This window comes from Pezoporus flaviventris, unplaced genomic scaffold, assembly GCF_033815535.1.
Source record: "Pezoporus flaviventris isolate CSIRO_AGI_PZ_B2104156 unplaced genomic scaffold, CSIRO_AGI_Pfla_v1 ptg000013l, whole genome shotgun sequence".
Taxonomy (NCBI): Eukaryota; Metazoa; Chordata; class Aves; order Psittaciformes; family Psittacidae; genus Pezoporus; species Pezoporus flaviventris.
The window spans coordinates 2050470-2073806 of record NW_026892561.1 but is presented as its reverse complement, the minus strand read 5'-3'; the positions used below and the strand labels follow the sequence as shown (position 1 = coordinate 2073806).

Below are 23337 nucleotides of genomic sequence, written 5' to 3'. Positions count from 1 at the left end.
GCAGCCCCGCAGCCCTGGAATACGCGCTGCATCCCTTTATTTGGGGCCCTGCCAGCTCCCATTACCTGGGGCTCTGCCAGCTCTGATTTATGCCCGAGCCCAGCTCCAGCCCCCAGAGCTGGGAAAGTCCCATTGGGCCCAGCCACCCTCCATGCCCCGCTCTCCCTCCCCATCCCTTCCCGAGGCGCGGGGTCCATCCGCGTTGTGCCCGCAGGGAAGGTTACCCGGACACGTGCCGGGCGGCTCCACTGGAGTGTGAACGGCGGCTCCGTGTTTGCATTCATTACAAACCCGTTAAGAACCGGCTGGCTCAGCCCTGGGCAGGACCGGGCTCAGCCCGCAGCCGAGCCGCAGCCTCCGGAGCAGGAAACCTCTCCTTGCCTTCCCCCCCGCCCTGCCCCCGGAGGGGTGCTCAGCACCCGCAGCCAAACGGGCTTCCCGGCATCTCTCCTCGCCTGCTTCTCCCACCCGGAGCCCATGGCCGAGGAGAAGACCTTTCGCTACGGGTTCATCGTCCTGGGATTCTTCCTGGTCATGACGGGGATGTTCATCATGAGCGTGGAGAAGCCCCAGATCTACATCACCTTCTGCGCCCTGGGCGTGCTGCTCGTGGCTGTGGGCATCACCTGGAGCATGTGCCAGTGCTACCCGAAGGTAGGGTCCGTCCTGTCTCTGTGCCATCGCGGGGGGGGGCTCGAGGGCTCACCCGGGTTTGGGTTTGCAGCCTTGGGTTGCGCTTTGGTTTTTCCATCCGTTGGCTGGGATAGAGGCAGATCCCAGGGGAAATCTGAGTGATCCAGAAGGGAAAGGGTTGGTGTTGGAGGCTTGTGCCCTGCTACGCCTCCCTGCTGATGCCTGCAGGATGCGGCCCCCCTCCCTCACCCCCTGTACCCCTGCACCTCCCCAAGCCTGGGGGCTTCAGTGCCAAGCAGTCAGTGAGGAACAAGCCCAAGGAAATCATCTCGTATTCATCTCTCCCATGCAACCCCCAAAATGCTGCTCCCCCCATGGGGTTCAGGGTCTTGGTGGGCTCCCAAAGAAGGGGCTGTGGTGGTCATGGGTGCCAGAGGGTCCTGGCCCCCGAGCACACCCTCACCTCTGTGTCTCCTTGGCAGAGGGCACAGCAGAGCAGCCAAGCATCCCTGCCCTGGGACACAGGGCTGGCAGGAAAGGCTTTTCCCAAGGAGAGGCTGTGGCACTCACCTGGGAGCTGCCGGGTGGCCCATGGCCGTACCCCAAAGTGTGGGGTGGCACAGGGGAACCCAGCACCAAATGTAACCCCTGGGACCGTCTGGGTCCCCATGGACCAGGGTGAAGCTGACCCCAGCTCCCCCCAAAGCCGAGCTCAGCTCCAGTGAGGAGGCAGATGTGGCTTTGTCACCGTGCTCAGGGCTCAAGGACAGGGCACCCTTGGTGCTGTCCCCTATGGGCCCCGGGACCCCCCATGGCTCAGGGACACGCATGACCCCCTGGGGACAAGGTGCTGAGAGCGGGGCCGCGCTGGGTTCATTCAATCCTCATTGATTTCCTGCAAAAAAAAAATCCATTTCCAAGCAAGCGTGCTGGGAAAAGAGCAAATTCCAGGTGAAGGGACACTGTCCTGAAGGGACACGGTCCCTTTCAGTGCTAACAAGGGCCGAGGGCCCCCTCGATACCCATCGTAGGGCAATGCATTTCTTTCCCCCCCCCAGATAACATTCATCCCTGTGGACCTCGAGGCTGAGCGGTTCCTGGAGCACAAACCCATCGTGCTGCTGGACAAGGACACCCGGTAGGTCCCAGCACCCTGCCCCGGGTTTCCCGTTGGCGGCGGTTTACCATCGGTACACACCGCTATCTGTGTGCCTTCGGGGACAAGGGCAGTGTCCGAGCTCACTGGCACTGGGGACAGCTACACCTATTGCAGCAAAGGATGACAAGCAGGGGCCTGGGTGCGGGAGGCAAGGGATGAATGAACCCCCACCCCAGGGCTGGAGCCTGAGTGATGCTGAGGGCTTCAAAGCATCCGGATGTGCTCTTGTGGGTACCACCTGCAAGGACTCACAGGCTCTGCTGCTGTGATGTGGCCTCGGTGGCCCCTGAAGCACTTGATGGTGTCTTGAGTTCGTGTCCCTGAGCATCTCCATAGGGGTCCATGTCCTGCTCATCACCCCCCGTCCCTCCTTCACCCCACAGCTTGCTCGCACCCGCCACCAAGCAAGAGGTCGGTGACGCCTATGAGAAAAGCCTGCCCTCCTATGAGCAGGTCCAGAGGCAGGGGGTGGGCTCGGCCCTGCTCCCCCCTGCCCAGCACAGAGCCCACGCCTGCTCCCAGCCAGCCCTGCAGGCCAGAGCAGAGGTGCACCAGGAGCTGGGGGGGGCTGGGGACCCCCCCAAAGAGCTGTCCCCTCAGCTGGAAGCAGCGCCCAGCAGCTGGTATGTGATGCTCGTGGGATGGGGATGTGGGGTGAAACTGGGGGGGGGGGGGGGGGTTGGACCTCTGGTATGGAGGGAGGGAGAGGAGGAAGAGGGGTCTTTGCTGCTTGCACAGCCCTGACCCCCTTGGAATTCCAGCCCTCAGCCCATGGGGAGCCTCAGCACCAGGTTGTTTACTGGGAGGAAATCTGAATTGCTTTTGGTTGTAGATTGCATTTTGCTTTTATTTCAGTTTATAAATACAAATACAAACAATGCCTCTCACTGGAATAAATCCCAAGTTCCTGGTCATAGACAGAAATGAGATGCTCAGTACATATCCTTCAGATCAGACGCCACATCTGATGCTCATGCATTGGGTTGGGAAGTCCCAAAAGTGCTTTGCAGGCAATGGGGGCCACCATTCAGCACTGGGATCTAAGACTTGGGCACCTCCTCTACCAAAGTGCAGCTACAGGTGGGATGGGAGGCTCTGCTTTCTCCCTGGCACAGCACGCAAGGGGAATCACTGCTTCATCCCATGGGGAGAAGGAGCAACCTGCAGGCAGGTTATCCCCATAAAGGCAGGCACTGGGGGCTGAGATAGGGCCCCAGCCACCCATTAAGGGGACTGGTGATGCTGGGACCGTGCTGCTGGTCCAGCAGCCCCCGTCTCCAGCTGTGTTTAGTGCAACCCCTCATCCCCATGCTCCCGCAGCCCATCCCAGCCGGCGCTGGGGCCCGCGCCGCTGGCATCCCTCCTGGAGGACATGGACACGCCGTCGCTGGAGGGCTCCGTGCCCAGCAGCCCCGTGCCACGGGGCCGGACCCTGCCATCCACCCGCTCCGGCTGCACCCCGGCGGGGGCACAGCACCCCCATAAAGGCACCACAGAGGAGGATGACCTCTATTACGGGCTGCCGGAGGGGCCGGATGCTCTGCTCAAGGATAACGACTGCCTTTTTGAGCCTGAAAACTGATTTCCTGGAGGGAACGGATGCTTGGCATGGACTCAGCCCATGGAGGGGACACAAATGTCACAGCCTGGAAGAAAGGGGCTTGGGTTGTCCCCCAAAAGAACAGTAACTGCAGCGTGGAGGAGCCCACGGACCCCTGTGCCGTGCTGCACCCCTTGTGCCCACCCAGGTGCTTGGGAGGATGCCATCCATCAGAACCCAAGGGGAGCATGGCCACATCCTTCTGGAACCCATTGGGTGGACACGTGAACGCTGGGCTGGGCAGGATCTGGGCTAAATAATGTGCTTGGGAAGGGAAAGCATCAGCTTTGTGATCGGTGTGCAGGTGGGTAAAGGTGTCCTCACCCCAGGCAGGCTTTGTGAGGCAGAGATGTCCAAAAAGACTTCTCCCCACCCATTAAAGCCTCCTGGAACTAAAATCAGATCCTGAGACCCCTGCAGCAGCAGCCTTCATGCTGGGAAAGGGTGATGGGGGGGCAGCCTGCTGGCAGCACGCAGTCAGCAGTGAGAGCTGTGACCTCTGCCTGCCTTCTGCTGCTGGGGGCCGTGGGGATCTGCCTGGCTGAGCCTCTGCAGAGCATCTGAGCTCGGATCAAAGCACCAGCGGGTCCAACAGTGCGGGGATGCTGAGTCCCTCGCCCTGCTCTGGGAGAGCTGGGGTGGATGCTGCAGCCCCAGGAGGTTTGGGAGCACGCATGTGCTGGTAGAGCAGCGCTTCAGTGCCTTGAATCCTGTGTTCAGTTCTGGGCCTCTCACTATAAGAGAGACATTGAGCGGGCCAAGGAAGGGCCATGGAGCTGGTTCAGGGCTTGGAGCTCAAGTGTGATGGGGAAGGGCTGAGGAACCTGGGCGAGTTTAGTATGGAGAAGAGAAGGTTCAGGGGGGACATTATTGCTCCCTACAACTGCCTGACAGGAGGATGGAGCCAGGAGGGGCTGGGCTCTGCTCCCAAGAAACAAGGGATGGGACACGAGGAAACGGCCTCAAGCTGCACCAGGGGAGGTTTAGACTGGGTGTTAGGAACAATTTCTTCCCCAAAGGGTGCTCAGGCATTGGAACAGGCTGCCCAGGGCAGGGCTGCAGTCACCGTCCCTGCAAGTGTTCACCCACCACGGAGATGAGGCCTCAGTGCCATGGGTTAGTGGTGGCCTTGGTAGTCCTGAGGAGGGTTGGACTTGATGATCTTAAAGGTCTTTTCCAACCTAGCTGGTTCTATGATTCGGCAAATTTATGTGGGTTGATGAGCCCAAAGGCAGGGGCAAAGCTATCCCCCAGCACCTGAGGGGAATGGAGGATGGGAGCTGTGGAAACAACGCTCCCCATCCTTTCCTGCACTGGAGGGGGGGACAACCCAGGGCATTGCAAGACATGGCTCTGCCTGGAGCCTCGCTCCTTCCTGGTGCTCCTGCAGCTCCCCTCCACGTCACCGCAGTGCCAAGGGGAAAAGGGCAGGCAGCACCCCACGCTCTCGGGTGTTTATGGGCAACAGGAGGGTGGGGAGCGAAGGTGTTTGCTAAACACTGCCGGCTGGACTGGGAGCAGCTGCCCGAGAGGAAGCGTTACCCAATTGTTTACACTTGCTCGACTCCTGCTTGTCCTTCCCGGCATGGGGTTGGGGGGGGGAGCATGACGGCTGCAGGGATGCTCATGGAGGTCTGGAGGGTGCCTGGGACAGGATGCTGCTCTGGCTCATGTTGAGGGTGGGAGCTGTGTATAGAGCTTCTGCCCATCTCTTGTCCTGGGACTCTACCGTTTATGGCCAAAGAAACTTCATTTTTCCAAAGCTTTTAATTGGGAAGGAGCAGGGGAGAGGGCTGGGATGGGGACCAGAGCATCTCCACCCCCCCAGAGCCCCCTGGATTTGGGTCCCCGCATCCCCCGTGAAGCATCCCTGCCATGCCTAAGGGTGGGATGACCGCCGTGCAGAGGTTGCCGGAGCCGCAGTGCTCAGCTCGGATGGAGGTTAAACATTGTGAGAAGCGGGACATTCCTGCATGGCATTAGAGCTCCGAGAAGCGCAGGGCCCCGCCGCCCGCCCGCTGCAGCCCTATGAGGGTCACGGTCACGACACGGGCAGGGACGGGCCATGCATCCCCCAGGACCGCTGCTGTCGCGGAGACCTCACTGGGGGACTGGAGGGGAACGGGATGTGGAAGGGATGGGAACGGGATGGGGACGGGACGGGAACAGGATGGGAACGGGATGGGGACGGGACGGGGACAGGATGGGGACGGGACGGGAAAGGGAAGGGGTCCCGCTGCCGCTGCTTGCTGCTATCGCCATTGATGCTGCTCAGCCGAGACCAGGGCACCAGCATCGCACCGCACCAGTGGTGTAGTGGTATCATGCAAGATTCCCATTCTTGCGACCCGGGTTCGATTCCCGGCTGGTGCAAAACTATTCGAGTTTTGGGCTATTGAACGTTATCTGGAAGAACGAAATTGCACTGAATTCCCCTGAGCTTCAGGGATGCAAGTGCTGCACGTTTTGCCTCGGGGGCTTCACATCCCAGCATCACCCTGCCTTCTGTGAAGGACCCCTCCAAGCCCCCCTGGTGTTGGAGGGCAGCAGGGGATTTAGGGGCCTCTTTGCCGTTGTTGGGGTCTCCTCTGTTATCTTTTCTGCTCTCTTCTTCCTTCCCCTTCAACAGGACACAGGCACAGCCGGAGGGTACCGCTGCTCTGCAGCAGCAGGAATTGCCTCGAGTAGTGACCCTGTGTGCCAGCATGGCAATCAATCAGATCTCTTCTCTACAAGGGGCAAGTTTGGCGCTATTTCTGAATATATCTTCATTAAAAATACAGTATTTGTTCAGATATCCCCTCCTTCCAGAGGGCTGCGGGGCTGGACATCCCTCACACCCCCTGCACAGGCACTGGGGCTGAGTATTCATGGCAAGACCTCCCCAGGTTGCTCAGCATGTGAGGGTATGTGCAGGGCTCGGGGGGGCTTTGCCACCTTCACCCACCTCCTGGGCTCTCTCCATCCAGCCCTTGGAAATGGCTTGTTCCCCGTGCAAAAAGAAAGTGAGCGACTTTGGAGGGAGCAGAGGACTGTCCCCTTCGAAATGGGGCTCTCCAGTGTGCAGCTGCCCTGAAGGCGTCATAGAACCATTGAATTAGTTTGTGCTGGAAGGGACCTTAAAGCTCATCCACTTCCAACCCTTGCCACAGGCAGGGACCCCTTCCACTAGAGCAGCTTGCTCCAAGCCCCTGTGTCCAACCTGGCCTTGAACACTGCCAGGGATGGGGCAGCCACAGCTTCTCTGGGCACCCTGTGCCAGTGCCTCAGCACCCTCACAGGGAAGAGCTTCTGCCTTATATCTAACCTAAATCTGTCCTCCATCATCAGTTTAAAGCCATACAGATCCATATAAAAAATATAAACGCATATAAACCATGCACATCGTTGTAAAACATATATATCCATGTAAAGCATATACATCCATATAAACCATTTACATTTATATGCATCCATATAAAACACGTACATCCATATAGAGCATATACATCCATATAAAACACATAACCTCCGAGGAGCTTACAGACGGCTAATAAACCCCACTAAACCCCCATTTCCCTCGAAAGCAGGGAAGGGGAAGGGCTTTGCTGAAGGTCACCAGGGATAGCGGGGCCCCATGGGAGCCCGGCGCTGCGGGAGGGGAGGGTTGGAAAGCAGTGGTGAAGAGCCATGGGGAAGCACCAACCTCACCCCCAGTGCTTGCTCTGCGTGACGAGTGTGTAAAAAATGCCCAAACGGGATTAGAGGCTTCCATGGAAATTTACCTCTGAAGTAACCCAGCGAGAGGCACATGAAAGCCTTCTCAAAATAGCCCCTGGGTGCCTGCGCTGAGCTCCCTTCGGGGCGCTGCGGCCCCGGGGGACCCCTTACCCCCGGGTAAAGAGCCCTCGCCCCGTTCCCGTTAATGGTTAACCCGCACGGGTGGGCCGATGGGGCCGGCGGTGGTGGCGTGATCCCCGCCCCGCCGCGCAGAGCCGAGCCGAGCCGCGCCGGGTAAAGCGGCGGCCGCGCTGGGACCGCGGGGTTCCGCGGCTCTGCGGGCGTCGGGCCGGGCTGCGGGCATGGCCCCGCGGGCGCTGGCGCTGCTGCTGGCGCTGCTGCTGGCGCTGCTGCTGGCGCGGACGGCGGCGGAGCTGGCGGAGGAGCTGGTGCGGGAGCTGGGGGACGCCGAGGAGGAGGCAGCGGCCGTCGGGGCCGCCCCGCCGGGACCCGCCGCTTTCCACCGCGCCGCTAAGGTGACACCGCGACAGCGGCGGAAAGGAGGGGGGGAAGCGGGTACGGGGGTGTGTGTGTGTGTGTGTGGGAGCCCAGACCGAAGCGCTGCGTCCCCGCAGGCGGCTTGGCGGCTGCCCGGGCGGTACGTGGTGGTGCTGCGGACCGGCAGCGGAGGGGCCGATGTGCGGGGCACGGCGAGGAGGCTGCAGGCGCGGGCGGCTCGGCGAGGGTACCTGAGCGAGCTGCTGCACGTCTTCCACCTCCTGCCCGCCTTCCTGGTGAAGATGAGCAGCGATGTGCTGGACATGGTGCGTGGGGCGGCGGGGCGGGTGGAAGGAAGCTGCAATGTAGGGGGGTATAGGAGTGTGGTCACACCGCGCCGGGCGCTGGGTCTCCTCCCGCAGGCGCTGAAGCTGCCGCATGTGGAGTACGTCGAGGAGGATGCGTACGTCTTTGCACAGAGCATCCCCTGGAACCTGGGCAGGATCGTGCCGCCGCAGCCCGGCTCGAGTGCCTACAGCCCTCCCAGTAAGCGCTGGGGCATGGGGAGGAGAACCATGGGGATACAGGAGCATCCCAACTGGGACTGGGCTGACCATGGTGGTGGTTTCCTTCCTCTCCCCATCCTGGGCTGTGTCCCTGGTAGATAAAGGTGACCTGGTGGAGATTTACCTGCTGGACACCAGTGTGCAGAGCAGCCACCGGGAGATCGAGGGCAGGGTGCTGGTGACTGACTTTGAGAACGTCCCCGAGGAGGATGGCACCCGATTCCATCGGCAGGTGAGCACCGACGTGCAACAGCCCGGCAAAGAGCATTCCCCTGCACCCACTAAATCCTGGTCGGGCTTGTGGGGCTTCCCAGGACAAGAGGGACACTTGGCTTGTGGCAAAATGCCGGGCAGGACATGCGGGAGCGGGAGCTGTGGTCCTGGGGGATGTTGGGACCTCAGTTTGGAGTGTGGCTGAGCCTGGGGAAAGCAGTTTTGGAGTGCATGGGTGCATGTCAGGGTGTCTTTGTAAGAGGGAACTGAGGTCCACTCCACACCCGGGGCCAGGGCCTGTGCCCTGCAGTGGATGCTAGTGCTGCGTTGCGTGGCTTTATCACTGCTTGCATTAAGGAGCCCAGTGGGAGCACACTGGGAGGAAGGCTCCCTGCATCCCTGTCCGTAAGGATTTATTCTTCAGCGGGGTTTAGCTGGCGCAAAGCACAAGGGGTGGGATGGGGCTGGGGAGGACGCTGTGGGGTTGCAAACCTGCTTTGATGCGATGAGCAGAGGTGTTAAAGCCGTGTTGCCTGCCCCAGGCCAGCAAGTGTGACAGCCACGGGACACACATGGCCGGGGTACTGGGCGGGCGCGACGCCGGCGTGGCCACGGGTGCCAACATCCGCAGCCTCCGTGTGCTGAACTGCCAGGGGAAGGGCACGGTCAGCGGGAGCCTCATCGGTGAGTCACGGGCGCACTCCCTCCGCCTCATCCCCATCCTGTGATGGTTCCCATCCCTCCTGTTGTCCCTTCCAGGCCTGGAGTTCATCAAGGCAACGATGGATGCTCAGCCCTATGCACCGCTGGTGGTGGTGCTGCCCTTCGCCGGTGCCTACAGCCGAGTGCTCAATGCCGGCTGCCGGCGGATGGCGCGGATCGGGGTGGTGCTGATTGCAGCTGCCGGTAACTACAAGGATGATGCCTGCCTGTACTCACCAGCATCCGAGCCAGAGGTAAGGGCTGTGGAGGTCCCTGGGCTTGTCCAAGTTGGCTGGGGTTGGAAGGGACCTTAAAGCTCATCCAACTCCAACCCCCTGCCACAGGCAAGAACACCTTCCACTAGAGCAGGTTGCTCCAAGCCCCATCCTGTCCACATCTCCCTCTGTCACTGCCCTCGCAGGTCATCACGGTTGGTGCTACCAACAGCGAGGACCAACCCGCCTCCATCGGCACCCTGGGCACCAACTTTGGCCGCTGCGTGGACCTCTTTGCACCGGGGGACGACATCATCGGTGCCTCCAGCGACTGCAGCACGTGCTTCACGGCGCAGAGTGGGACGTCACAGGCGGCTGCGCACGTGGCGGGTGAGCTGGGCTGCAGGGTGGCAGCAGGGCTGGCCCTCCACTTGCTGGTCCTGGGCGCGTGCCCCTGCCTGTGCTGGGGACACCTTTGAGTGTTATAGTGCCTTGGGGTTGGCAGGATGGGTGCTACAGCCTGCTCAGAGCTCCCGCATCCCACGAGTGCGGGTAATGGGTTGCAGCGATTCCTTCTCCTGTCCCTTTTGAGTTGTGCTGCTCAGAGGTATTGTGGCCCCTTGTGCTCACTGTGACCCCCGGGCTCTCTGCAGGCATTGCTGCCATGCTGCTCAGCGCCGAGCCCCAGCTGAGCCTCGCCGAGCTCCGGCAGCGCCTCCTGCACTTCGCCACCAAGAACGTCATGGATGTGGCCTGGTTCCCTGAGGAGCAGCAGCTCCAGACACCCAACAGCGTGGCTGGGCTGCCCACCCGTCTGGGGGCAGGTAAAGACCTCACGGGCTGCTGGGTGCTCGGCAGGAAAAGAAGCACCTGGGTGAAAGCAATATGGTTTAATACAAGGTGTCCCTGCCCATGGCAGGGGGCTGGAACTGGATGATCTTAAGGTCCTTTCCAACCCAAACCATTCTGTGGTTCTATGGCAAGGCACATTCCTCACTGAGCTGTGCCAGGGATGGCTGAGCCCAAGCGCAGCTCCATGCAGAGGGCAGGGGTAGACCTGGCAGCGTGGCTGGGTGCTGGGTGCTGCTGTGGGTGCACTGCCCCCCATGTTCCCATTGCAGGGGAGCAGCTGTACTGCCGCTCGGTGTGGTCAGCGCGCTCGGGGCTCACCCGACACGCCACGGCCGTGGCTCGCTGCACCGGCACCGAGGAGATGCTCAGCTGCTCCAGCTTCTCCCGCAGCGGCAGGAGGCTGGGCGAGCACATGGAGGTGAGCAGAGCGTGTGGGGACTCGGCATGGCCCTGGGGTGCCTGCTGGCCTCCGAGGGGTGTCCTCAGGCCAGGAGCACCCCGGTGATGCCGTGCTGCCCCTGCCATAGGAGAAGGACGGGCAGAAGCAGTGCGTGGCACACAATGCTTTCCGGGGCCAGGGTGTCTATGCCATCGCCCGGTGCTGCACATGGCCTAGGGACAAGTGCCAAATCAACGCCAGCTCCAGGGTGGCTGAAGGGGCCAGCTGCTCCCCGAGGGACCACGTGCTGACTGGTAACACAGTGGGTTACAGACCCTCGAGCCTACAGCCTGATGGCCAAGGGGGTTCTTCCTGAAGAGCGTTGGGACCTGGGTGGCTCTGAGTGCTTGGGATGATGGGGAAGGGGGATGTGTGCTGCACGGAGGTGGGGAAGGCTCAGGGAACATCCTTTGGTGATGCAGCACTGGGATGCTGGCACGGGCACCCTGTGCCAACTGCCCCTCTCGTCTCACAGGGTGCAGTTTCCACTCACCCATCGCAGCACTGGGTGACAGTGGCAGACCCGTTGCAGGGCTGGAGAGGGAGCCCAGGCACTGCACCAGCAGGACGGAGGTGATGGCGCATGCCTTGTGCTGCCCTGCTGCCAGCCTTGAGTGCCGGGTGAAGGAGCACACATCCCTGGATGCTGTGGAGAAGGTAGGGATAGAATCATGGAACCTTGGAATGGTTTGGGTTGGAAGGGACCTTAAAGCTCATCCAGTTCCAACCCCTGCCACGGGCAGGGACACCTTCCACTAGAGCAGCTTGCTCCAAGCCCCTGTGTCCAACCTGGCCTTGAACACTGCCAGGGATGGGGCAGCCACAGCTTCTCTGGGCACCCTGTGCCAGCGCCTCAGCACTCTTACAGGGAAGAACTTCCTTATACCTACCCTGTGTCTCCCCTGTTGAAGGATGGTGCATGCTCCTCTCTAATGGTGTCCTCATCTCTGCTTGTCCTTTTGCTGCCCTAATGGGGTTTGGGTTGGCTTTGGCACCCCAATCGGTGTGCCCAGTTGCTGACCTGTACTGGGACAACCCCAGCTGGGATTGCTCCGTGTGACACTGGATACATCACCCCGAGGACCATGAGGGACGGGCAGACCCTGTCCCTTTGCTGACCATGGAGATGACCTTTTCTCCCCCATTAGGTGACTGTGTCCTGCGATGCCGGCTGGACGCTGACGGGCTGCAATGCCCATTCCCAGAGCCCGGGCACCATGGGAGCCTACGGCGTGGATGATGCCTGCGTGGCAGCCGGTGTCCCTGGCAGCAGCACCGCTGTGGTCATTGCCATTTGCTGCCGCAGCCGGCAGTAGGGATGGGCTGAGCTGGAGACACGTGCCCAGCAGGGCAGGGCTGGACCATCAGTGCCCACCTCAGAGCCTCCCCAAGGCTGAGCTGCTGGCAACCTCCGGGCTTGGGCTGCTGTGATGGTGGGGTACAAGCTCATCACCCTCTTGCATAGCAGGGCTGAGGCCCAGGCTGGCTTTGTAAGAGGTCTCCAAGCAGCCCCTTCGCAGGCCTGCTGCATCCCAGGAGTGATCCCAGCATCCTTCCCAGGTCTATGAACACCCCAACTGTATGAGCCATCTCAAAGCTGTTTGCATTATCACCCAGCATGACAAACCCCTCTAGCTTTAAAACAGCAATCCCGTGGTGAGGATTGCTCCTTTCTTTCCTCCTTAGTTGCTCATTACATGTCAGTCAACGCCGCTTTGCACCTGGACAATCATAGTTTAGCTATTTTGGGACAGTTTTGTAATTGCTCACCCATCTACCTAGGAGAATCGATTGCTTTTTAGTCAAGTGTAAGGGCTCTAGTTCAACCAGCCTGCTTGTTTGATTAGATTTTAATCTGCATCGCTACAGTCAGCTACTGCTTTGGTAGTGGGGTTTTTTGTTCTTAAGGCAATGATCTGTTGGTGTTCTGCTTTGCTTCCACGGTTTCCCTTTCAGGTCTTCCCGAGACACCCAGAAGCGGCTGTAATTCCTTTAAAAGACAAGCAAGAACAAAAAGCTCCCGTTGTAGCGTGGTTTTTACGTTTGTACCTTCAATATTTATTTGGAATTTTATAAATAAACATTTTATAAACGTCTTTTTAAAATAAAACTCACAGACCAGTGCTCAGTAGATCCCATCCGTTGTGTGGCTTCATGTACACCCCATGGGGAAGCAGTGTGCAAGGGGGAGATGACACCCACCACCAGGCAGGGATGCTGCTCCCCCAAAACGAGCCCTGATCCTTGCCTGGGGTATAAAGTGCCCCTGGGTGACCAATGGCCCCCTCAGAGGTCAGTGCAGACAGCATGGGCAACCTCCTGCTGGCTCTAGGACTGGTGCAGAGCCCAGGGGCTGAGCCGTGTTGCCCCATGCACATGCAAGAAGAGAACAGTGGGAAGAGCTTCCAGTTATGGAAACAAACCATGACCCAGCTTTCGGGAACGTGCCCTTGTGCTTCTTGTTGCTGTTGCTTAACACTGGGCTTCACTCGACAAGCATCAAAGCCCCATGAAGAAGATAACGCAGAGAAGCTCCGAGAGATGCACAGCAGCAGACACAGGCTCAGAAGTAGCAGAAGCTGGGCTCACTTTGTTTTCAGTGACTAGCAGCCTCCTGGTACTGCAATATGTAATTAGTGTGGTGTTACCTAAGGAGAGATGTAAAACTAAAGCACCAGGTTAACCTGTCAAACTATGGCTATTCGGGGGTGGGCATTTGTCCCCTATCAAAAACACCCTTACAGATCATTACTCCAGCTTCGTCTGGCAGGAGGAGACAGAGACCCAGTAGGAAGCACCGCTCTTTGAAAGGTTGCAATGATTTCTAGCTTGTTACCTCACGATGGCATGAGCCCAGCCCTAATCTAATCATGTAATTATATAATATGCATATAATTACAGCCCATAATTTCATCAGCTATAATCTGAGCTCCGCACGAAGAGGTGGAAAAGAATAAGGGATGTTACAAGAGCTCCTGAGGAGCACTGACACAGCTGGTAATTTCTCAGCAGACTTACTAGTGCTTAAACCTCTCAAAACACACATCAGGTATTTCACCTCTGCTGACGTCCCTGCGAGAGGGGAGGATGCTGCTGCCTGCTCCCAGCGCAAGCTGTGAGCACATTCCACATACAGTAAGCCAGGCAGAGCTTTTGCAGCTTAGCTCAAGCATTCATAAGCCTGATGGAAGAAAACAGAAGATCAGTCCTTGCTTAGTACTGGGTATGGGGGTAGGCAGAAAAGCCTTTCCAGTCAGAAGGCAGCCCTAAGCCCAGGGATGCTGCAGATAGTCCTGTCAGCACAGCATGCAATACCCAGTCTATGCTCCCATGACTGGAGAGCACAGGCTGGGTTGTGCTTGAAACACAGAAGTCCTTGTCCTTAGGGTGGAAGTCAAAGGCAGAGCCTTGATGTCAGCTCTGTCTGAGCTCCTAGTTCTGCTTATGAAGGCAGCATAGGTGAGCAGGACACTGTAGCACAGCTGCGTGTCCAGCATTCGGCACCTCACAAGAGGCAGCATTAATTCAAGCCCAGCTCACCTGCAAATCTTAGTATCTGACACATAAAAGCCAGTCTAGTCCATGACAGCAAGTGTGGGTAAATCACTCTGCTAAGAAGGTCAGGAGAAGAAACTGCACAGAGATACAAATCCGACAGGGCACCTGAACATGCTATGGCATAACGATACAGGCTCCAGGGGCCACTCAGCTGCTTTGATTTACTCTGGACAGGAACCAAAATGGGAATCACAGCAACCTCTCAGAGCTTATCACCTGCAGGACTGGCTTAAGATAAGAGGATCACCAAGACAACAGCGTAGCAGTGTGTGCGCAGTCTAAAGATTACACTAGTTTTCTGTGAAAGGAATAACTTTATTCCATTGACCAGGAATCCCAAGACTGTTCATCAAGACTGCCTATTTTTTCCAGTGCCAAATGTCTGCATGTATGAATTGGAGAGTATCTCCCAATGCTCACAGGCGGGCTGTGGCTGCTCTTCACTGAACATTGTGTAAGCTGTATAAAAACATTTTCATCCAAAAAGATTGGCAGTAAAAATTACAACATAGAAATGCATCACAATTTACACAAAAACTAGTTTTGTTGAACTCTATTTTCCAAAAAATAATCTTCAGCAGGTTCAAATGACAGCAGCTGGAAACAAAAAATAATGGACCAAGTATCATCTTATTGCAAATTATAACCATTGACTTTGTACAAGCGTGAGCAGAGCCATGAAAAAGTTTGTATTGGTTTCAAGTATACAGTGGTGATGAGCCATCCCGATGCAATTCTCTTAGCAATGCTTCCCTGGGGCCCGTGGTGAATCGAGGACGTTGTTTCCATAGGAAATAACAGGAACCTGAAGTGCCAAGTGGTGCCAACCCTTAGGAACGTGACCAGCTTCTTCCATCACCGCTGCGTACTCACTTCTTGTGATGACCCATTAACACAGTATTAGGGGTAGGGAGGGAAGGAAGAAGGGGTTATCTGTTGAGAAATGAGTTACCCAAAATTAAGCGGAAACATCACATTTAAAATGTCCCAGCACATGATCAGAAACATTTATAAAACGCTAACTCTGCCACGTGTCTATGAAGACGTGGCTTGGAAAAAGAAAGTGAGAGGTTCACTACAATGCCACCCTTCCTTCTTTTGCACGTGCAGTTGATGACAACGGCTCCCTTGACCCGCAATAAGTTATAAAGCTGTACAGCTGGAATCAGATCCAATGGTTACTTCCAACAGTGAAATGACTGGTTAATTTCAATATTAGTGCACAGGAGTGAAAAGCTGTCTGCTGCTGCTGGTTTCAGCAGCGGTATGTAAAAAGGAAAAGAAAAAGGCACTTTTTGGCTGGTTGTGCCTTTAACTTGGCAAATTTCTCTCTTCTGGAGGTACCCAGGCACTCCTTAAGATGTCCCCCATTTCTGTGCATGTTTGTTCCTAGAATTTTTCTTTTAAAGTAAGGCAGAATCCATAAATAAAGGCAAAAAGCAGTGCAGAAAATGCAACAAACGCAAAATGTACAACAGATGAAGAGCTATATGGCACAGAAAGAAGCTTACATCCAGAGCCAGAAATCACTGAACTGCACTTGACATGGAAAACAAAACTGTGCTCAAATCATCCCAACTGGTTTCCAGTTGTTTCTGAGCAAACAAAAAGAGCTGTGGTGTTTTAAACGTTGCCTGGTCAAGTGAAAAATATACAAAGAAAGCCAAATCATTCTTTCCCCGTGTTAAAATTGCTATAAAACCTGCACAACAGTGTCTCCAACTCACTCCAGGAATTATTCATCATATACAACCAATACCAACTTCCTCAGTAATTTCAAAGCACAAGCAAGTGATTGCAGATCCATGACCCAGACTGTGTTTTATTCAATATGTCTCCATAGCGTAAAAAAAATTTAATGAGTAAAACTGCAACAGAATTCCATCTTAAAGTGCTTTTTTTTTTCTTTTGAAGTACTCATTAACTTTTTTCTTCTTCTTTAAATTGACCTTTAATAATAAAGACTTGTATGCCTACAGCACAAAGCTTTGCTTTTATGGCCCTTCCCAATCGCCTGTGGTTTTGGAAGGGCACCAGAAAACATGACCCATTCCAGAGCTCCTTGACCAAGCCATTCTGTTCGGATCACTCTCCTTACAGAGCAATCTTGCTGAGCCTTCTCATCATGAGCTTTACAAATTAGCAGGGAGACATATTAAATAGAGAAGTCCTTATGTAAACCCATTCTTCAACTAATATTTTACAATGAAATGTAAGTCATCACACATCTTCACAGAAATTGGAATATTCCTATTCAGTATCATCAGAAAGATTAAAAATCTGCCCTCCATACGTAAGGGCAACCTGTTTGTTTTTGTTCTTTTTCTTGTTTTCCTGTATAAAAACCAAAAGAAGGATTTTGTTTTGCAGCATTACAGAAAAGCAACAGTTTTACATTCACTCATTTAATGTTCACATAAAAATTCAACCACTAGCGTTTGTGTATTTGAGAAAATCTTCTTGACCAACTGTTTTCGGTGTCTGGACTGTCATAAAGCTACTGCAGGCGAAGATGCAGTTTTCTAGAGCATTTATTGATCTGAAGCCTTCGTGGCTAAAGAATGCTTTTAGCTTTCAGGGAAACCACCTCCTCCAGCATTGCCTCCGATCCTACAAAGCCACATCTCTTCCAGACTGTTCTAATGGCATAAGCAACGGGACTCCAGTTTCAGTAGGTACCAGGCATTAAATGTTTTGAGTGGAGCTGTTCTTGTGTTCATAGGTATCCTCTATGGGTCAACATCGTCAAGGTCACTTTTAGGCTCACCAATCATCATAGGAGACTCTGAGCCCTTTCAATACACACAAGGGATGGGGAGAGAAAGATATGGTACGTTACTTTCTAAGGTACATAGTTACTGTGTCTGCATTCAGTGATGGTTCTGACCCAATCCCCAGGATCAAGCTGTCTAACAAAGCAATGCAACAGAAGATAAACATGCCCTCATTTGATTGTTACCTGCTGCAGATGCCTCTCCCCGTTCTCGTTGGCTGGACTACTTTCTGACCCATTACTGCTTCCAGACTGATCTTTCTCGTTTAGCAAGGCTGTGGCATAGGCCAGGGTGTCCTGGGTTGGAAAAAGTCCAAAAGAGTGTAATCAGCCATGGTCACACCTTCATTTCATAATATATTTTGTTCTTAAAGTTGATTCTGAAACAATACAGCTGCTGTATGAGATGGCTGAGTCACCACAGGTTATTGGGAGGTATTGACTAACATCATTCAGCAGTTAAGTTTTTCCAGCAATAAGCCCAGGGTCTGGCCTTCCAAAGGAAAAATGGTCGTAAGTGCACTGGAATACGCTAAAGTTGCCAAAACCAAAGATACTGACTGAAAAGCAAAAAAGGAAATAAACCAAGTTTAACATCATCTCCTCAGAGTGACACATACCTGTGCTGAAATAGTGCGCTGGAAGGTTTTTGCTGTTGATGTTTCATTGGATACGTTACTCTGTGGAGCCCAATAATGTTCAGACATCTGCATAAAAAGGCAAGAAAACCACAAAATTGCTGTACGAGTTCTACATGTATAAAGTCTCATCCACTTGTGATGGTAGGAGAGCTAACAAGTCTGGAGCAAGCTTCCTGAACCCATTAGCAATGAGATGGAGATCTGGGGCAAGAACAAGCATGCACTTTTAACGCAACCAGAATGGTCAGAGAGGCTATTGCCCCTCAGCTGAAAACTAGCAACCATCTCTTTTATTTGGTGACTGTACACGTGTGCAAGTTACTGGGTGTCAGCTGAGCACTGGTGCATTCAGGGTTTATATGAGCCAGTACAAAGTAAAAATGGGTACATTGGGAATATCCAGCCACTGTGTTTCAAGAGTGACAACAGGTTGTGCCAGCTGCACTGCAAGCATGCCACTAATTCTGCTTCCCGTGTTCAGTGCAGTAGGTGTTCATGTATCCAACATCTGCCTGCTGGCAGCTGTCAGGACAGAAATCAGCCTGGAGCTGGGATGTTATCGTGTTGTACGTGCAGCGCTGCGAGACCAAGCATGGCCCTGCCTGACTGCAGGCACATCTGAGTTTTATGTTTCCAAAGCGTCCTTGGGTACTTATTAGAGACATGTTGGCCAAGAACAAAAACTACACGTGTGGGAGGAAAACGCTGTATGTGTCAACAGCTGTTTTGTGCAAAGCTGTGATGATTCCGTAAGGAATCCACCCATTTACGCATTCTCTTGCATCAACACAGGCAAAGGAAAACTGCTTTTTGAAGTGAAACCTTCCAGCATGAATACAGCGGCATTGAAAGCTTCCCCACATGGTAAGGAATAATCATTACAACCATTCATACTCGGTTTTGTTCACTATACATGCATTTATGCCTGAAACACGTGGGGGCTTACTGATGTTCTTACTTGCCATCAGATTTAATTGCATCCAGACTGTCCTTATAAATAATGAAGGGGCTTGTACATCGTCTTTAGAGTCATCTCAGAATCATATAGAGGATGGAGATTTCCTAATTCTCATTGCAAACAAGTGACAGTTTCTCTGTAAAGTTACAGCCAAATTACCTTCTTCTGTAGCCACTGCACAGCCCAACTCCAATGGTGGGAATTCTCCTTGAAGTAATCTTTTGCTGTAGGGCACCTTGGAAATGGAAATGGTATTCATTAGTCATGAACAAGGCATTCTGGCAAACCTAAAAAGAAATGCAAAGACTTCTTTGTCTTTGTGCTGCTGCCCTCTGGATGCACTGTTATCACTGCAAATTCTGTCTTGAACTGCACAGCCCTGTTACTGAGTTAGCAAGAGCAATAATGCCCAGTAAAGTTTACACTAAGTAGTATGCTACAAAGATTCACATATTTCAGAACTATGCATTCCTGGGGCATAAGCCAAGTTCTAAACAGAGAATTTAGGAATCTTGATATTTCAAAGTATGGGACAGTTACCTTACATTTATCTTGGCCTTAATGCTAGGCTCCTACTCTACAGGGTGTACCTGACCTTTGCCTTTATGAACAGCAATTATCACTTGTTACAGAGAAATCCATCTCAGGTACTAATCAGTACAGATTCCACTTCATACTGACACACGTACTATCAAGACCTTTGAGCATCACTTATATCACAGTAACACAAGATAAAGCTGATAAAAAGCTGAAAGAGTAGCAGCCTGAATAGTCACAGAGGGGGCTAAGGTAGGGATGAGGTTAAACTGCAAAACTCATATTACTCACTTCTGAGCCAAAGTAACAAGGAACTTGACACACTGGTAACAACGGCTGCTGTCTATGTGGTTGCTGTGGTGCATCAAGGCTGTGGGAAGAGAAGAAACACACAGATTAGAAACCACAATTCAGATTCCTGTGTACCAGCCAGGCTGAAAACATAACAAAGATGAAGCCAGAATTTTAACTTGGGTGGCAGAAGTTACTTTACAGATGTTAGCATGAGTATCTGTGTTAAACACTGCTGTATTGCTGCCAGTTTTGAGTACTTCCACAACTCTATTGGATTAAAAATAGATCAAAGTGAGAATGCAGTAATTCTTTCAAATGCAGTACCTGAATTTTAAACAGTTCTCTCCTGATGCAGTTCTTTCCCTATAATCCATTCTATATTAGATAATCACTATGGTTACATCTATCTGAAGGGAAAAAAATACTGTCTGAAACCCACATAAATGGACCAGATCACCAGCTTCCACCTGGATCAGAATTTGCATAGCTAGAAGAATGTTTACAGCTTCCTCACACAAACAAGGATAGCAGCATTCAAAAGCCATGAAACTCTTCCATCGAGACTCCAGCAAAACCCCAGGCCATTCCTTCCAGGAAGTTTTCTATACCATGAATTCCCACATCTTTCAACAGAATTGAGTGAGGAAAAGCACAAAGGTTTGCACCAAGTTGTCACAATCACATTTGCCACGCAAAAGTTGCTCTGTCCATAGCACTCGGGGAAGAACATTGTAGTGAAACCTCCAAAGTGGGCAAATAATTGCTAGGGAACTGCCAATTGCCAGTTCAATTACTGCTGAAGCACAGCAGGCAGTTAAGATGACAGCACTGCTATACTGCAAATTATGCACAGATACCCTGGTGAGGACCACAGGAGACTATTATTTGCTGATTTCCTTTCTGGAAGTAAAAGTAGCCAATGTGATGGATAGGTTACAGTCCACTGTGAGTGCAGGGAGACTGGATGCTGTTCATTGCTGTTGCAAGGAAGCTGCTAGGTACAAGTGCAACTTCCACACCCAAAACTCATGCCAGTTCTTGAAGCCTTCACCATAAAACCCAATTGAATAACGACACCTTTCCTCTGCAGAGGAAAAAATGGTCATGCATTGCCCAAGTTACAGAACAGAATTGGTCCAAGTGGGACCAGTTTATCTAGAAACAAAATAACCACTTAGCTATAGTCTTACATTGCTGCATATTCTATCAGTCATACATAGAAACTATTAAACAGAAGATATAGCAGTATAAGAAAGAAATAAAGAACAAAGCTAAATATTCCTTCTCAGTGAAACAGAATCCAAAATCAGGTGAAAGCCACAATCTGAAGCAGCTCCTCATCCAAACAGCTCTGAGAAAGGTGTTCATGCTGCACTACTTCATCAGAGGTGCTCTTTGAGCACCATGTGGCCACCCCACTTTTCTCTTGCACACAAAAGCCTTCTCTCCAGATTCACATGAAATAAGATCTCATCACTTCTGGGACTTTTCTGCTGCTTTTGAATGCTTTAGTAACTTCAGTAATTCGCTGCATCAAACAGACAGACAATACTTTGTATGAGCAGCAAAAATTGGAGCCACTTGTTAGATTATGAGTCTGTCCTGCATTTAGTAGTATTATCATCCTTCCATGCTGAACTAGTTTCTTTTTATAGTAATGAGGATGCTGACAAAACAAAAAAGACTGGTAATTTCTTGAGATATGTAGAAAATAAAAACTAAATTTTAAGGGTTACAGGATTCAAAAAGCTACTCTGGTATGTTAATCCAAGGTACTTCCCCCTACCCCTTATGTATATACCTTGACCTGCTTCTTACTCAGAAGACTTAGTTCTGTTGCTGACCTCTTTTAAGTACATAAGTATAATTTCTCTCTGGGTTCACTGACTGCTGTTGCTGGAGAGAATTCATTTTTCCTAGTTAAATTCCTTTCCACTTTGCCATTATTACACTATTCTAATGCTTATTTTGGATTTTCTTAGAGTGGTGGTGGCTAACTCAAACGTGTGGAGCTGTTTTCTCTGAGAAGTAAAACAGTTCAGAAGGATTAGAAACTAGGAGATGGTATGAACCGTCATCACCACAAGGTCAGTAGGAGACAGGAGTGTTCACCCACTGGCTTACTTGCCTATTAATCCATTTTCAGTTTCAAAGGCAAATTTGATGCGCTCTACTTGCAATGGGTCTTCAATAACCTGTTAGAAAAGAAAAGATCAAAGTAAGTTGTGTGCGATCCCTGTATTTATTCTATGGAATGGTTTTAACAACCTCAATATGAAAAAAATCAAGAAAGACTTGTGAAGTTTCATTTATCACTGAATTATCAAGATATTAATTTAAAAGTACTAAAAACTCCAAGTGGAAGGATTAAGAGATATGTGGATGCTGAAATGACCAAGGCAGTCCTGCCTCTTTGCATTATGCACTGATACAATACCTATTCTGTACAAGTCTTTCCCCTTCACCTACCAGTATCTCATGGAGTAACTGGAATATGTTTTTCAGTTCATGAGGTGGAGCAGTTTCTAGCTGAGTCTGTATGTAAAATATATAAAGTTACTTATATTGCAAAGTATGTTGATGACACAAAGAATTAAAAGACAGCTTTACAGATTTTAAAGAAATTTGTTGTTTTAAGCAACAAAAACCTAAGAACCCCCAAATCCACCAACACTCTCCCCAGTCCAACAAACTGTACTGATTCCAGTGTCATTATAACCCATAAGACACAGTATGATGAAAGCCTAGAAGAAATACTTGGAATGTGCCGAGCAAAAATGGATAAGCAAAAAGCTTATCTTGATTATTTCCCTACCTTGATGAAGTGTAGCACAGTAAAGGAAAAGTGCTCATTACAGAAGCAGCAATATACCACCATCTCAATGAGAACTGACAGAGATCCAGTTAGCTCTCGTAACGCATACATCACCTAAGGGAAAAGTGCAAACAATTTCAGACACAGCCATATAATTATTTTTAAGTAAGTTTGTAATAGGATGTTAGTCTTTTTCAGGAAGGATGCAGCTTCTTCTCCTAGCACCACATAGTGCAGTGAGCTGAAGCTCTGAACACTCTATTCAGCTCCTGCTGCTCACCTCCAAGGGCCTGGGTCAAGCATGATCCAGTAGGTCAGAGCAATTCCAGTTAGTTCCTCAGGCTGAGATGGTAACTGAGGGCATGGGCACTTGCAAAATGTGTTCAGCTGCCTTTGCTGTCTTTGTAAACTCTCAAACCAGACCCTTAAGCTTAGGGATGTATTAGAATAAGAAGGTGTCAAGAAGAAACCAGAAGTGCCTTCTTGTTTAGGCTCAAAATAATAACCACACTCTCCCACTGGCTGCTTTTTAATACTCAGTGTTTTCATGTAAGGATACTTCAAAGAAATCACATCAGACCAACTTTTAGGTTCAAGCTGGGCAGAATTTAGAACAGATACCTCCATTAAGTAGGGTTTTCCCTCAGACAGGAATAACAAGGCTTCCACTTCTTCATGGAGAGTCAAAAGCGGACCTGAAGTGGTGATGCTTAGAGGTGGACGCTGCTTAAAGAGACCAGGAGCTATAATAGCAAATACAAAAACAATCCACTAATAAATCAGTTTGTTCTACACACCTTAAAAAGACACTGCTGCTCATCTGCCATCATTATGGTCTCTAATAACATTCACCTCAACCACCTTACAGCTCGTATGATACTGTTCCAAGTAATCTCTAACACACCTGAAGTGTCATTTACTTCAGTGACATTACCAAATGAACTGCAAGAAGGTCAAAGCAAAACGTTCCTATTTACTATCAGTACTTTGAGCTTTAGTTTTACTCCCTATCACTGTTGCACATTCAGATTCAGAATGTTTTATCATTCTTCTTTTACTTTATGATATTTGACTTTCCATCAACTATAGAAACTTTTAACCCTAGAGAGAAATTAACTTATTCTTTCAAAAAGTCAACTTGAAATTCCTCCTTCAGGAAACTGAAGATCTCAACTTATTCCTTTA

At 51.9% G+C, this 23337-nt stretch overlaps 3 protein-coding genes and 1 non-coding gene across 6 annotated transcripts in view; 3 read left to right on the top strand and 1 right to left on the bottom strand.

Moving 5' to 3' along the window:
- Positions 1-183: 183 nt before the first annotated feature.
- On the top strand, positions 184-3676 carry BSND (barttin CLCNK type accessory subunit beta). The gene is made up of 4 exons (XM_061451047.1): positions 184-654; positions 1692-1771; positions 2176-2415; positions 3113-3676. Exons 1-4 carry the CDS (start codon positions 478-480, stop codon positions 3372-3374), a joined length of 759 nt encoding a protein of 252 aa, XP_061307031.1. The 5' UTR covers positions 184-477; the 3' UTR covers positions 3375-3676.
- A 2018-nt stretch (positions 3677-5694) lies between these two features.
- TRNAG-CCC (transfer RNA glycine (anticodon CCC)) lies at positions 5695-5765 on the top strand. The gene has a single exon. It is a non-coding gene; the product is annotated as a tRNA-Gly (tRNA).
- A 1290-nt stretch (positions 5766-7055) lies between these two features.
- On the top strand, positions 7056-12170 carry PCSK9 (proprotein convertase subtilisin/kexin type 9). 2 transcript variants are annotated; one of them, XM_061451196.1, is made up of 12 exons: positions 7056-7163; positions 7727-7915; positions 8012-8135; positions 8254-8387; positions 8911-9052; positions 9128-9324; positions 9492-9675; positions 9939-10109; positions 10407-10555; positions 10665-10830; positions 11052-11233; positions 11725-12170. In XM_061451196.1, exons 2-12 carry the CDS (start codon positions 7892-7894, stop codon positions 11890-11892), a joined length of 1641 nt encoding a protein of 546 aa, XP_061307180.1. In that variant the 5' UTR covers positions 7056-7163; positions 7727-7891; the 3' UTR covers positions 11893-12170. The 2 variants fall into 2 exon arrangements, with proteins under 2 accessions (XP_061307180.1, XP_061307178.1); XM_061451194.1 differs by lacking the exon at positions 7056-7163 and adding an exon at positions 7458-7627.
- A 2258-nt stretch (positions 12171-14428) lies between these two features.
- USP24 (ubiquitin specific peptidase 24) overlaps positions 14429-23337 on the bottom strand; it is a 66929-nt gene continuing 58020 nt past the window's right edge. For both annotated transcript variants that reach the window (XM_061451215.1, XM_061451216.1), the window contains 9 exons: positions 22774-22895; positions 22153-22266; positions 21807-21872; positions 21466-21532; positions 19335-19413; positions 18666-18741; positions 17528-17614; positions 17094-17204; positions 14429-16926 (listed from right to left, as the gene is read on the bottom strand). In XM_061451215.1, coding sequence (XP_061307199.1) covers positions 16864-16926; positions 17094-17204; positions 17528-17614; positions 18666-18741; positions 19335-19413; positions 21466-21532; positions 21807-21872; positions 22153-22266; positions 22774-22895 — 785 coding nt within the window. In that variant the 3' untranslated portion in view covers positions 14429-16863. The remainder of the gene's footprint in view (positions 16927-17093; positions 17205-17527; positions 17615-18665; positions 18742-19334; positions 19414-21465; positions 21533-21806; positions 21873-22152; positions 22267-22773; positions 22896-23337) is intronic.